The sequence below is a fragment of the Oncorhynchus mykiss genome, chromosome 10 (genome assembly GCF_057628025.1).
Source record: "Oncorhynchus mykiss isolate SJ-2025 chromosome 10, ASM5762802v1, whole genome shotgun sequence".
Lineage (NCBI taxonomy): Eukaryota > Metazoa > Chordata > Actinopteri > Salmoniformes > Salmonidae > Oncorhynchus > Oncorhynchus mykiss.
The window spans coordinates 50,358,413-50,372,683 of record NC_143031.1 but is presented as its reverse complement, the minus strand read 5'-3'; the positions used below and the strand labels follow the sequence as shown (position 1 = coordinate 50,372,683).

The 14,271-nt window shown below is 42.8% G+C and overlaps 1 protein-coding gene and 1 long non-coding RNA gene across 2 annotated transcripts in view; one reads left to right on the top strand and one right to left on the bottom strand.

The window, feature by feature from the left end:
* The window catches only part of LOC149980048 (uncharacterized), a 242,647-nt gene that overhangs the window by 210,996 nt on the left and 17,380 nt on the right, over positions 1 to 14,271 (bottom strand). The window lies entirely within an intron of this gene.
* LOC110533140 (claudin-4-like) lies at positions 5,027 to 9,977 on the top strand. Its single transcript, XM_036933319.2, has one exon. The coding sequence runs from the start codon at positions 6,229 to 6,231 to the stop codon at positions 6,901 to 6,903; it is 675 nt and encodes a 224-aa protein (XP_036789214.1). The 5' UTR covers positions 5,027 to 6,228; the 3' UTR covers positions 6,904 to 9,977.

Below are 14,271 nucleotides of genomic sequence, written 5' to 3'. Positions count from 1 at the left end.
TATTTTATCGCCCCCAGAAACCTCCTTTTACTCTCTGTTCCAGACGTTCTAGATGACCAATTCTCATAGCTTTTAACCGTACCCTTATCCTACTCCTCATCTGTTCCTCTGGTGATGTAGAGGTGAATCCAGGCCCTGCAGTGCCTAGCTCCACTCCTATTCCCCAGGCGCTCTCTTTTGATGACTTCTGTAACCGTAATAGCCTTGGTTTCATGCATGTTAACATTAGAAGCCTTTTATTCACTGCTTTAGCACACTCTGCCAACCCGGATGTTCTAGCCATGTCTGAATCCTGGCTTATGAAGACCACCAAAAACTCTGAAATCTCCATCTCTAACTACAACATGTTCATACAAGATAGAACGGCCAAAGGGGGCGGTGTTGCAATCTACTGCAAAGATAGCCTGCCAAGTTCTGTCCAACTATCTAGGTCTGTACCCAAACAATTTGAACTTCTACTTGTAAAAATCCACCTCTCTAACCTCTCTCACCGTTGCCGCCTGCTATAGACCACTTCTGCCCCCAGCTGTGCTCTGGACACCATATGTGAACTGATTGCCCCCCATCTATCTTCAGATCTCGTGCTGCTAGGCGACCTAAACTGGTACATGCTTAACACCACAGCCACCCTACAATCTAAGCTTGATGCCATCAATCTCACACAAATTATCAATGAACCTACCAGGTACCACCCCAAAGCCGCACCCTCAAAGATATCATCCTAACCAACTTGCCCTCTAAATACACCTCTGCTGTTTTCAGCCAAGATCTCAGCGATCACTGCCTCATTGCCTGCATCCGTAATGGGTCAGCGGTCAAACGACCTCCACTCATCACTGTCAAACGCTCCCTGAAACACTTCAGCGAGCAGGCCATTCTAATCGACCTGGCCGGAGTATACTGGAAGGATATTGATCTCATCCCGTCAGTAGAGGATGCCTGGTTATTTAAAAAAATGCCTTCCTCACCATCTTAAATAAGCATGCCCCATTCAAGAAATTTAGAACCAGGAACAGATATAGCCCTTGGTTCTCTCCAGACCTGACTGCCATTAACCAGCACAAAAATATCCTATGGCGTTCTGCATTAGCATCTAACAGCCCCCTTGATATGCAACTTTTCAGGGAAGCTAGAAACCAATATACACCGGCAGTTAGAAAAGCCAAGGCTTGCTTTTTCAAGCAGAAATTTGCTTCCTGCAACACAAACTCACAAAAGTTCTGGGACACTGTAAAGTCCATGGAGAATAAGAACACCTCCTCCCAGCTGCCCACTGCACTGAAGATAGGGAACACTGTCAACACCGATAAATCGACTATAATTGATAATTTCAATAAGTATTTTTCTATGGCTGGCCGTGCTTTCCACCTGGCTACCCCTACCCCGGTCAACAGCACTGCACCCCCCACAGCAACTTGCCCAAGCCTTCCCCATTTTTCTCCTTCTCCCAAATCCAGTCAGCTGATGTTCTGAAAGAGCTGCAAAATCTGGACCCCTACAAATCAGCCGGGCTAGACAATCTGGACCCTTTCTTTCTAAAATTATCTGCCCGAAATTGTTGCCACCCCTATTACTACCCTGTTCAATTCTCTTTTGTGCCGTCTGAGATTCCCAAAGATTGGAAAGCAGCTGCGGTCATCCCCCTCTTCAAAGGGGGGGGCACTCTTGATCCAAACTGCTACAGACCTATATCTATCCCACCATGCCTTTCTAAGGTCTTCAAAAGTCAAGTCAACAAACAGATTACCGACCATTTCGAATCCCACCATACCTTCTCCGCTATGCAATCTGGTTTCAGAGCTGGTCATGGGTGCACCTCAGCCACGCTCAAGGTCCTAAACGATATCTTAACCGCCATCGATAGGAAACAATACTGCGCAGCCGTATTCATTGACCTGGCCAAGGCTTTTGACTCTGTCAATCACCACATCCTCATCGGCAGACTCGACAGCCTTGGTTTCTCAAATGATTGCCTCGCCTGGTTCACCAACTACTTCTCTGATAGAGTTCAGTGTGTCAAATCGGAGGGTCAGCTGTCCGGGCCTCTCTATGGGGGTGCCACAGGGTTCAATTCTTGGACCGACTCTCTTCTCTGTATACATCAATGAGGTCGCTCTTGCTGCTGGTGAGTCTCTGATCCACCTCTACGCAGATGACACCATTCTGTATACTTCTGTCCCTTCTTTGGACACTGTGTTAACAACCCTCCAGGCGAGCTTCAATGCCATACAACTCTCCTTCCGTGGCCTCCAATTGCTCTTAAATACAAGTAAAACTAAATGCATGCTCTTCAACCGATCGCTGCCTGCACCTGCCCGCATGTCCAACATCACTACTCTACTCATACTCTGAATATGTGGACAACTACAAATACCTAGGTGTCTGGTTAGACTGTAAACTCTCCTTCCAGACTCATATCAAATATCTCCAATCCAAAGTTAAATCTAGAATTGGCTTCCTATTTCGCAACAAAGCATCCTTCACTCATGCTGCCAAACATACCCTTGTAAAACTGACCATCCTACCAATCCTCGACTTAGGCGATGTCATTTACAAAATAACCTCCAACACCCCACTCAATAAATTGGATGCAGTCTATCACAGTGCCATCTGTTTTGTCACCAAAGCCCCATATACTACCCACCACTGCGACCTGTACGCTCTCGTTGGCTGGCCCTCGCTTCATACTCGTCGCCAAACTCACTGGCTCCAGGTCATCTACAAGACCCTGCTAAGTAAAGTCCCCCCTTATCTCAGCTCGCTGGTCACCATAGCAGCACCCACCTGTAGCACTCGCTCCAGCAGGTATATCTCTCTGGTCACCACCAAAACCAATTCTTCCTTTGGTCGCCTCTCCTTCCAGTTCTCTGCTGCCAATGACTGGAACGAACTACAAAAATCTCTGAAACTGGAAACACTTATCTCCCTCACTAGCTTTAGGCACCAGCTGTCAGAACAGCTCACAGATTACTGCACCTGTACATGGCCCACCTATAATTTAGCCCAAACAACTACCTCTTTCCCTACTGTATTTAATTTATTTATTTTGCTCCTTTGCACCCCATTATTTCTATCTCTACTTTGCTCATTCTTCCACTGCAAATCAACCATTCCAGCGTTTTACTTGCTATATTGTATTTACTTCGCCACCATGGCCTTTTTTTTGCCTTTACCTCCCTTATTTCACCTCACTTGCTCACATTGTATATAGCCTTATATTTATACTGTATTATTGACTGTATGTTTGTTTTACTCCATGTGTCACTGTTGTTGTATGTGTCGAACTGCTTTGCTTTATACCTTCGTATAATCCCCCCAATGGCATAGACTTTTAAAGGTTAACAACATATGGTCATCCCTTTAAAGCCTGTGGGGAAAATACATCACTGTATTATGAAATAGTCTACAACGGCCCAACCCCTCAATTTTTTTTTTTAAATCACAAATTCTCAAAGTTTTAATTTGGCTTGCTCAGTTGTGATTTGACAAGTAAAAATTAAACATAGCAACAAAGAGAGGACCAACAGTACAGTTCAAGTTGCTTTAGCAATGGCAAATATACTTCAAATGAGTAGGCAACACTCACCAATAAGCCATCCATCGTCAACAGCTCCCTCCTGTAGGCTTATAAGCCTACATTGCTGATCTGCAGAATGAACAAGTTGTGCGCTCCACACGGCCACCAGATTCAGCAGCATTTCTGTAGATCACATAACCTATTACCTGCACATAAGAGTGGAAGCCTTTTCTGAGGATGTAGTTTAACTCGTTTTGGGATGGAGCTTTAATGGTGAAGTGGGTGCTGTCTATTTCTCTGTTTGTGTTTGGGAATCCCATTGATGGCAAAGAAATCCCTCTTGACTTCAACCTGTTGTGTGATGGTGTATGGAAATTGTATATTACAGTTCATTTTGCCAATGATTTCATCCAAAACATTGGCTCATCGAGGGATGTGATATGCCGATCGGGCAAGCTCCCGCTGAAAAGTGCCCATTGACAGAAACCTGAGGGTGGATAGCACTTGAGGGTGGATAGCACTGAAAAGGAATGTGTTTGCCTTTCTAAACTAGGTCTTAAATCTTCACAAATATCCTATAATATTGGGTTTGGGAAATGATATCTGATTTGCCAATCTCTATGTTCTCAAAAAAGTCTCACTTATCTCTAAAAACATGATCTCTGTCGAAATGCAGTGTCAAATCTTCCAACAGAAGAAGATCAGCCATCTCTCATTCGATTTCCCATTACTTCAGTCTTTCATAGTATTGCAACAATGGTTTCACATTCACATGTCCCTCTAATTTAACAAATGACTGTACTTTATATGGATTATTGTCGCAATACAAATGCACTAATGTGGTCAAATTATATATAGCATGTCATACAATATATCTAGGAGATACGTTTCTTTGGACACATTTTTAACCCCTTATTTTTGTTGGCACAAAACTATCTCCATACTTCCATTCATTGGTATGAATTACCTTCAGACCTGTAACACTTGTGGGGGTCGTAGAGCAAAATGGAGAACACCATAGTGTTCGTGAGAGTCTCACTTTTCCATGGGGTCATATTAGTTTGTCTCTCAAATGGTCAGGACGCTACAGACAGAAGGTGGCACATCAGCGCTACCAACTTCAGACATTTTCGTGAGAAGAGCGATTTTCGCTGTAGCTCGGCCACCTTCCACCATAGATGCTTAAACTGATGGATTAGACTGAAGGTTTTGATGGGATTTTTTAAATTATTATGTTACTTAGATACAGTATAAGTTCAAATGTGTTGCTTTTTAGCAATTTTCATGTAGACTTGATTGTGAGTTTTGGATCATTGTCTTGCTGCATGCTCTTCAGTTTCAGCTCGAAGACGGATGTCCTGACATTGTCCTGTAGAATTCTATGAGTATTGTGGCCCAAAGCATGTGAGATATATTATATTGCATGTTGTAACCTATCCCCCATGCAGGCTTACAGAGAGAGAGCGAGAGATAGAGCTCAAGGAGAGCAAACAAGACGCTATGTGCTAATGGAATTGTTATATGCCCTGTTTTAACCATTTGTGCTATTCAATTATTAGGTTAAATCTGCCGCAGTGGACTTTGGTTGCTCCACAAGTGTAAAGGTATGGTGCCAACACTACTGCCAACCAATCTGCCAATCTAAGACAGTAAAAATGGCAATCGCTGCAGACTGTACAGTGTTGGTGTGACTCCTTTAATGTACATCAGTCTTTCTCATCCTTTCCTGTGTGGGAACCACTTGATGAGCACAATTTTTGCTCCAACCCTTCCCTAACACCTGTTTCAAGTATTCAGGGCATGGTTTGTTAATTAGTTGAAACAGGTGTGTATGTTAGTCTAGGGCTGGAACGAAGGTGTGCACACCCTCAAAGGTCCCTAAGAATGAATTGTCAGCATGCAGCCCATTTTTACACACGTAGGCCACAGTAAACACACACACATGCACAAACACGCGCACATATACATGCATGCGCACATGCACATACACATACACATACACATACACAAACACACACACACACCCTAACCAGCTTTGTTTCAGTGTCCCTGCCTCCTTATCATCTGGTTACCCATCAACCACATAGCAAGCTCTTACCCATTAACACCAATACACACCACAGAACACAGTGCTACTGCAGGCTAATGGCTAACCCATAAATACTACTCCCTTTTATGAGGAGAAACACACACACACACACACACACACACACACACACACACACACACACACACACCCTCGCAGTAAACATGGCCGATGTCCAGGCAACACCTAATCGTTTGGCCCTGATGTGTGATGTCATGGCTTAGGTGGGTCTGACCAAGCTGCAATAAAATATATCAAGATAAGAGTGGACAACTCCTCACCCGAAAGCAAAGAGACAGAGATACACACACACACACAGAGAACACACTTTGAGAAGCTTTCCTTTCTGGATACTAAGACAAGGGAGAGGTGAGCTGCTAAAGACAGAAGGAGACAAGAAGGAAAAAAGGACTGCATACAGGGGAGAAAGACAGTGTGAGGGGTTAAAAGGTGAGAAATAGTAACAACCAAGAAGAGTGAGAGAGAAAGAAGAAGGAAATAAGGCCAAAGTGAGAGTCTGAGAAAGGGAAAGAGAAGAAAATAAATAAAGAGACTGAGAAAGGAGCGTGAGAGAAAGAGGAGTGCCATCTTAATCCTAAGTGAGACTTAATTGTAGTGCGGTGCGATGGCGTCGTTCGCTCTGGAGCTAGTGGGTGTGAGCCTGTCCGTGCTGGGCTGGATACTGAGCGTAGTGAGCTGTGCTCTGCCCATGTGGAGGGTCTCAGCCTTCATCGGAGCCAACATCGTCACAGCCCAGGTCTACTGGGAAGGTTTATGGATGAGCTGTGTGGTTCAGAGCACAGGCCAGATGCAGTGTAAGGTTTACGACTCCATGCTGGCCTTGCCCCAGGACCTGCAGGCTGCCAGAGCTCTGTCTATGGCCACCATCATCCTGGGGGTCTTAGCTCTCCTCGTGGCGACCATCGGAGCCAAGTGTACCAACTGCATCGAGGAGGAGGGAGTGAAGGCCAAGGTGGTGTTGTCCGCCGGAGCTGCCTTTATCCTAGCTTCGCTGGTCCAGCTGGTGCCTGTGTCCTGGTCAGCCCACATCATCATCCTGGAGTTCTACAACCCTATCATCCCATCGGCACAGAAGATGGAGATCGGGGCAGCGCTGTACCTGGGCTGGGCCGCGGCCGCATTGCTGCTGCTGGGGGGGGCTATCCTCTGCTGCAGCTGCCCTCCTCAGGAAGACAAACCAATGACAAGGTACTCAATCCCTCCCCAAAGCCGGATGGCGTATTCCGCTGCTCCAAGGTCCATGGCCCCCAGCTCCTACAACAGGAAAGACTATGTGTGAGAAAAGGAGGGGAGGGGGGGGGGGTGTTCAACATGTCGGTTTATTTGTGGGTTTCTTGAGAATATAACGGAGTGTTTCAACAGTTTGTTTAAATATACCAGGACCATGGGCAAATTATTTTACTCATCCTTGCCTTCATGGAAAGGGGGATGTATCGACCACAGGGCGGCTTAAGGTGACAAGAGCTCATTAATCAAGTTGACTCTTTTTCCTCTGAGACTGAAAAAAAGTCCACCAAAACAAGATGTATGTTGTTTTATACTTCTGTCTGGTTTACTATCAGTTGTCAGGCACTCAACATAACTGAGTGCTTTTTATTGGCAATGAGTCACATTCCCAGAGGAAGTAACTACAATAACTCCAGTTAATAATTTCTTATACAGTTTGTTATGACAACAATTATTACAAGATACAGTATATTATACTGCATCTTGACTACGCATGTCATTATATAATAGATATTCTGATAAAAAAAACGTCATGGCAAGTTGACCTACAGCTGAACTTAATGTTTATATCATATTTATCTGAACTTTTTTGTTTTTGTTTGCTATTCTTCGTTGTAGTGGTTTGAATCACTCATTTCCAAATGTTACATGGAATATGTGAAACCTTTGGGTTTTGTACTGTTGTGAGAAGAAGAGGTAGGACATTGCAAAGCTTGTATTGTATTGTAAATAACTGTTGTGTATACAGTTTGCAGAAAACTATTTCCTTCAGTGGATAAATAGGTTATGTGTCCAATCAATCCAACAGACGTTCCAACAAAGCAAGATACTTGCAGTAGGACTAGGAAAATAGATAAATATATTTTATGATACATAAATACCAAAATATACTGTGCAGGGTTACTGGGGCTCAACCAAACAGTCTGGTCAACAGCCATAAACTATGAAGAACAACGAGCATTGACAGTAGAGACATTGTTGGGATGGAAGCAAATCTTCTCCCCATAGAGTAACCCTGTTTTTAAAAAACGGCTCATAAAGAAGTTTGGAATATGAATCTGTTTTTGTTGTTGCGATATGTTATCTTTTCATCATTCTTATAAAAATGCACAGCCAATCTGGGCTCTGTTTTATATTGTAAATTATTTTGAAATAGATAACCTTTCGATGGTACGTGTAAGTGTTACTACTGTAGTGTAAATGGTCGACCTCTGCCTGACAATATTGTGTTTTCAGTTTGATTAATAAATATCAGTGTACAGTTACAGCCAAATATATTGGCACCCTTGCATGTTTCTTAAAAAATTACCTACAAACTTTTGGTCTCCACACCTTACTGGATTTTCAACATTGCAGAACTAATTGTATTTTGGTAAACTTAAGGTTACAATTTTGAAGTAGAAAATAAAGACAAATGGCATTGATAAAATTGTCACCCCGGAACTATTACTTGGTTTGCAAATCCTTTGGCGAAGATAACTGCCAACAAATGCTTTCTTTTAACCATCAATACTGTAATGGGTGTCGTCGTCTGATGAGGAAGAATCAGACTTTTTTTTTTGACTTTTATTTAAACTGAACACTAAAACAAAGTGCAAACCGAAACAGTCCTGTCAGGTGCAGAAAACACCAAACAGAAAATAACTACCCACAAACATAGGTGGGAAAAAGCTACCTAAGTATGGTTCCCAATCAGAGACAACGATAGTCAGCTGTCCCTGATTGAGAACCATACCTGGCCAAAACAAAGAAATACTAAAAATAGAAAAAGGAAAATTGAATGCCCACCCCAAATCACACCCTGACCAAACCAAAATAGAGACATAAAAAGCTCTCTAAGGTCAGGGCGTGACAAATACGCTTGCTGCACCTTTCTACTGGCAATTTGTCCCACTCTTCAGCAAACTGTAGCAGTAAACTGCTCTAATTCTTCATTGTTTGAGGGGTGCCCTCCACCAAATGCTGTTTTGCGCTCTCACCATAGGTAACGATGTGATTCAGATCTGGACTCTTCACTGGCCATTCCAAAACAGTCCAGCGTTTCTTCTTCATCCATTTCAGGGTGCTTTTTATGTGAGTTTGGGATTGTTGTCCTACTCGAAGACTCACAACCTTCAAAAGAGACAGTTTTTGGACACTGGGTCGAACATTGCACTCCAAAACACCTTGATAATTTGCTAATTTCATGACGTCTTGCGCACATTCAAGGCCCCGACGTCTTGCGCACATTCAAGGCCCCAAGCCCCAATTACCAGAGGCAGCAAAGCAACCTCACAGCATTATTGAACCTCCCCACATACGTTATTGTGTAGAGGGTGATCATTTCTTTGAACACTTCTTTTGGTCGTTGGTAAAAATAGGAACACCCCACCGCTGAAGGAGACACAAGAAAGCCTGATTGAACTCAAAAATCCACCTAAACAAGTTAAATACTTGGGTAAATGTTATGTGGACCAATGAAACAAAATTAGAGCTCTTTGGCAATACAGATCAACACTGTGTTTACTGATGACCAAATGAAGCATTCAAAGAAAAGAACACCCTCCCTGTAGTCAAAGATGGTAGAGGTTTGATAGTGCTGTGGGGTTGCTTTTCTGCCTCTGGTACTGGGGGCCTTGAATGTGCGCAAGGCATCATGAAATCAACAGATTATCATGTGTTTTGTAGTCAAATGCTCAACCCAGTGTCGACAAACTGGGTCTCCATTGAAGGTTGTGGGTCTTCCAGCAGGACAATGACCTCAAACACACATGAAAAAGCATCCATGTCACGCCCTGGTCTTAGTATTTTGTGTTTTCTTTATTATTTTGGTCAGGCCAGGGTGTGACATGGGTTTATTATGTGGTGTGTTTTGTCTTGGGGTTTTGGTAGGTATTGGGATTGTGGTATAGTGGGGTTGTTTAGAAAAGTCTATGGTTGCCTGAAGTGGTTCTCAATCAGAGGCAGGTGTTTATCGTTGTCTCTGATTGGGAACCATATTTAGGCAGCCATATTCTTTGAGTGTTTTGTGGGTGATTGTTCCTGTCTCTGTGTTTGGTTTGCACCAGTATAGGCTGTTAGGGTTTCGTGTTACGTTTCTTATTTTTGTATTGTTCGTTTTTCATCTTTATTAAAGATGTATAAAAATTACCACGCTGGTCCACCTCTCCTTCATCGGAAGAAAACCCTAACAATCCAGGAATGTTTAAAGATGCAGTATGCAAAAATCGCTCTGCCATTTCCTGGTTGCTAAAATTCTAATAGTTTGCCTAATTTCAGTTTATGTGACAAAACAAGCAAGTATTTAACCGCTGTAAAATATAATTTCCAAAACCAAAAAGGTTGCATTTTCTGCAGTTTGAAGCTGGTGTACAAAACTGAAAGTGAAAGACGCAAAAAACTAACTTAAAGCATAGAAATAGCACACATAGAACAGATACTCCTCTTGTTAGATTTACAATGAGAATGACAGGTCTACAACTCACATTTTTATGTGGATTTGGTTGGGTTACCCCAAAAAGTTACATATTGCAACTTTAAGAGATGCTGGACTGGGCCCAGATTCCCAATAGCGTCTTAAGTCAAAATTCATCGTTACAACGTTCGTAGGAGCACCGTTAAAGCTGTTTCCCAAAAACACGTGAATTAACGTTGCACTTGAAAACGCTAGTAATCTAACGCCTGCCTCAGACCACTCGTAGAACAGCTAAGTGTGTTGTTAGATGATTTTTTGCCCTCCTGCATCCCTTTATACACAGAATATATCAGTTAAACATAGGATCACATGGTTTATCCATCTCTTTATGACAGCCTATAACTTCAGTATAAAGTTTCCAATGTCTTTGCAATGGTTACAAACAAGCGACATAAAAAGAAGCTTAAAAGAAAAACAGATGGCTGCATTGAAATGTAAATATAGTATTTCAATCATATTGGAATATATTTAATGTTCAATAAATGTAGTTATATTTTGCTACTAGTAGGCTACTGTCTGTAATTTGTCTCAATATATTTAATGATGTGCAGCCTAACCTGTGCAGTGATGTGCAAGATCTGTAATTTTGTAGAGATTTTGGGAGGGATAAGCATTAGAATAAACCACCGCAATATTTGCAGCCATAGGTGGTAATATTTCTCTCTAGGAGCTGATCTGTCGTTAGCATTGTGAAATAATTGCAATGTTAATGTAAGATTTGAATTGAGAATGCTGATCCGAGAGCAACATCCCCTTTCTTTCGATCCTATCAGTATCGACACATGCTCCAACGACGCACTTAGCAACCGCTATCTCTCTGCGCATGTTACATCAGTCAGGCCATTTGAGTGCATTATGTAATTCTATGGAGGACCAATCATAACCACATTGAATAACCATTCTGGCTGCCTTATTTTGTGCTATCTGCAGTCTCTTCAGGTCACCAACACTTGCATTGCTCCAGACGAGGTAATTTGACTATGGAGAGCTTGTGAGATTTGTTCCAGAATTTGCTCTGGCAATCCTTCTTAACATACAGGAGGTGCTGATCATTTTGTTGCAGAGTTGTGAAATGTGTGATGACCAAGATACACAGTTGTCCAGCAGCACACCAAACAGCCTAGTCACTGAAACATCTTCTATGGGAGTCCTGCCAAATGTCAGCTGTAAGGAGGGTGGTTTATTCATTCTGCTCTTCGCACATATTGCCTTGGTTTTCTTTGTATTTAGCACTAATTTGTTTGGGGTTATACAATTTGAAATAATTATCCTGTCAGCTTCAAGATACTTTTGAAGCTAACCTACAGAATTGCCTTTTACTAGAAAGTGGTTTTGTCAGCAAGCATGGTTTCTGTAGAATTGGAGAGGGAGGTACAGTGGGGAGAACAAGTATTTGATACACTGACAATATTGCAGGTTTTCCTACTTACATAGCATGTAGAGGTCTGTAATTTTTATCATAGGTACACTTCAACTGTGAGAGATGGAATCTAAAACAAAAATCCAGAAAATCACATTGTATGATTTGTAAGTAATTCATTTGCATTTTATTTCATGACATAAGTATTTGATCACCTACCAACCAGTAAGAATTCTGGCTCTCACAGACCTGTTAGTTTTTCTTTAAGAAGCCCTCCTGTTCTCCACTCAGTTCCTGTATTAACTGCACCTGTTTGAACTCGTTACCTGTATAAAAGACACCTGTCCACACACTCAATCAAACAGTCTCCAACCTCTCCACAATGGCCAAGACTAGACAGCTGTGTAAGGACATCAGGGATAGAATTGTAGACCTGCACAAGGCTGGGATGGGCTACAGGACAATAGGCAAGCAGCTTGGTGAGACGGCAACAACTGTTGGTGCAATTATTAGAAAATGGAAGAAGTTCAAGATGACGGTCAATCAACCTCGGTCTGGGGCTCCATGCAAGATCTCACCTCGTGGGGCATCAATGATCATGAGGAAGGTGAGGGATCAGCCCAGAACTACACGGCAGGACCTGGTCAATGACCCGAAGAGAGATGTGACCACAGTCTAAAAAAAAAACATTAGTAACACACTACAAAGTCATGGATTAAAATCTTGCAGCGCACGCAAGGTCCCCCTGCTCAAGCCAGCGCATGTCCAGGTCCGTCTGAAGTTTGCCAATGGCCATCTGGATGATCCAGAGGAGGAATGGAGAAGGTCATGTGGTCTGATGAGACAAAAATAGAGCTTTTTGGTCTAAACTCCACTCACCGTGTTTGGAGGAAGAAGAAGGATGAGTACAACCCCAAGAACACCATCCCAACCGTGAAGCATGGAGGTGGAAACATAATTTTTTGGGGATGCCTTTCTGTAAAGGGGACAGAACGACTGCACCGTATTGAGGGGAAGATGGATGGGACCATGATTCGCGAGATCTTGGCCAACAACCTCCTTCCCTCAGTAAGAGCATTGAAGATGGGTCGTGGCTGGGTCTTCCAGCATGACAACGATCCGAAACACACAGCCAGGGCAACTAAGGAGTGGCTCCGTAAGAAGCATCTCAAGGTCCTGGAGTGGCCTAGCCAGTCTCCAGACCTGAACTAAATAGAAAATCTTTGGAGGGAGCTGAAAGTCCGTATTACCCAGCAACAACCACCAAAACCTGAAGGATCTGAAGTTCTTTCCCACTATTCTCTGGTTTGATATTGTCTGTCTCAACCCCCCCCCCCCCCCCCCCCACAAATTAGAATGTCTCTCATTCCCCGAGATTGTATATCAAGCAGTGAACTCCTTCAGCATTCTGTTCTCCAGATGAATTGTCTCAACAGCATTCCGCACTGTATGTACAGTACCTTTCAAAGATGTATTCTCCTTCTTCAGTTTGTCTATTTCCTTTTGGCTGAACTCTAAGCTGGCTGTCAGTTCTGCGATGCTCTGCTGGATTGTCTGGAGCATCTCCAGTCTCTCCAGGTTTTTGTGGATAGACTTCAGTACGTCCCTGGCACAGTCCACTGCCTCCAAGGTGAAAGACTCTCCTTCGCTGGTGACGTGGTGTGAAGAAGGCCGGGCCCGTGACTTCATTGCCAGCGGGCGTATGACGGAGTTAGTGCGGATGCTGCCTTCGACATGTTTCATATCCGACAGGTGGTCTTTAAAGCTTTCTAGTTCCTGGATTGACTCTGGCGCTTCCATTTTTTGGCTTAAAACATTCACTACTACACAGTGTATCCTTGTGGATGGCAATATATGCTCATACTGTAGATACATGGGTTGTTTACATTTGTATTGTTTGTAAACATTGACATTAAACCATACTGTTTTGTTTTTTGGGTTATAATGGGGATGATCAGCAGTTCTATGCTCATGAGGCATCTAGTATGATATTCTCCAAGAATCAATGGGTTTACATTATATCCAAAAGGTACACAAAGTCTTTGCACCAATCACAGATTGTAGCTTTAGAATACAAAACACAATATCAAAGGTAGGGTCCAATTTAACTACATTGTTTGCAGAAAAAAATATAATTGGGTATTCTAAGCGCTAAGGTTAAAAGAGTATAGGAACATTGTTTCCAGAGAAAAGTGGTATTCTGTATTCTTGGTATCTGGAAGTGTGACTTGTCAGATTCAATGAAACTCTCATGTTCTATGACGAAGTTCAATTCTACTTCCTGTCACTCATATTCAAATTCTACATCATGTGGGGTGTAGCCAATTTAATTTCAACTCATGAGTGACCTCAACCTGACTGAGTGGGTGTGTTTGAGCGGATCACTTTTGTCAAGACGTCACCGCCTTTCAAAGTGTCTTGCATTATGGGGATAAAAATTGACTTGCGATTGACTATATCGACTACATGAACTTTTTTTTAAATCATGGAGTTTTTTTATGAAGTCGCCTTCAAGTCGCTGCAGTTCCTTCCCACCAACTGCACCATGCCGTCATCACAATGTGTCAGTCAATCATTAGGGTGTTTTTGTTTGACCCACGCCAACG

Bases quoted from the DNA above. Each gene is read 5' to 3' on its own strand.
- LOC110533140 (XM_036933319.2), top strand. From the start codon at position 6,229: ATGGCGTCGTTCGCTCTGGAGCTAGTGGGTGTGAGCCTGTCCGTGCTG.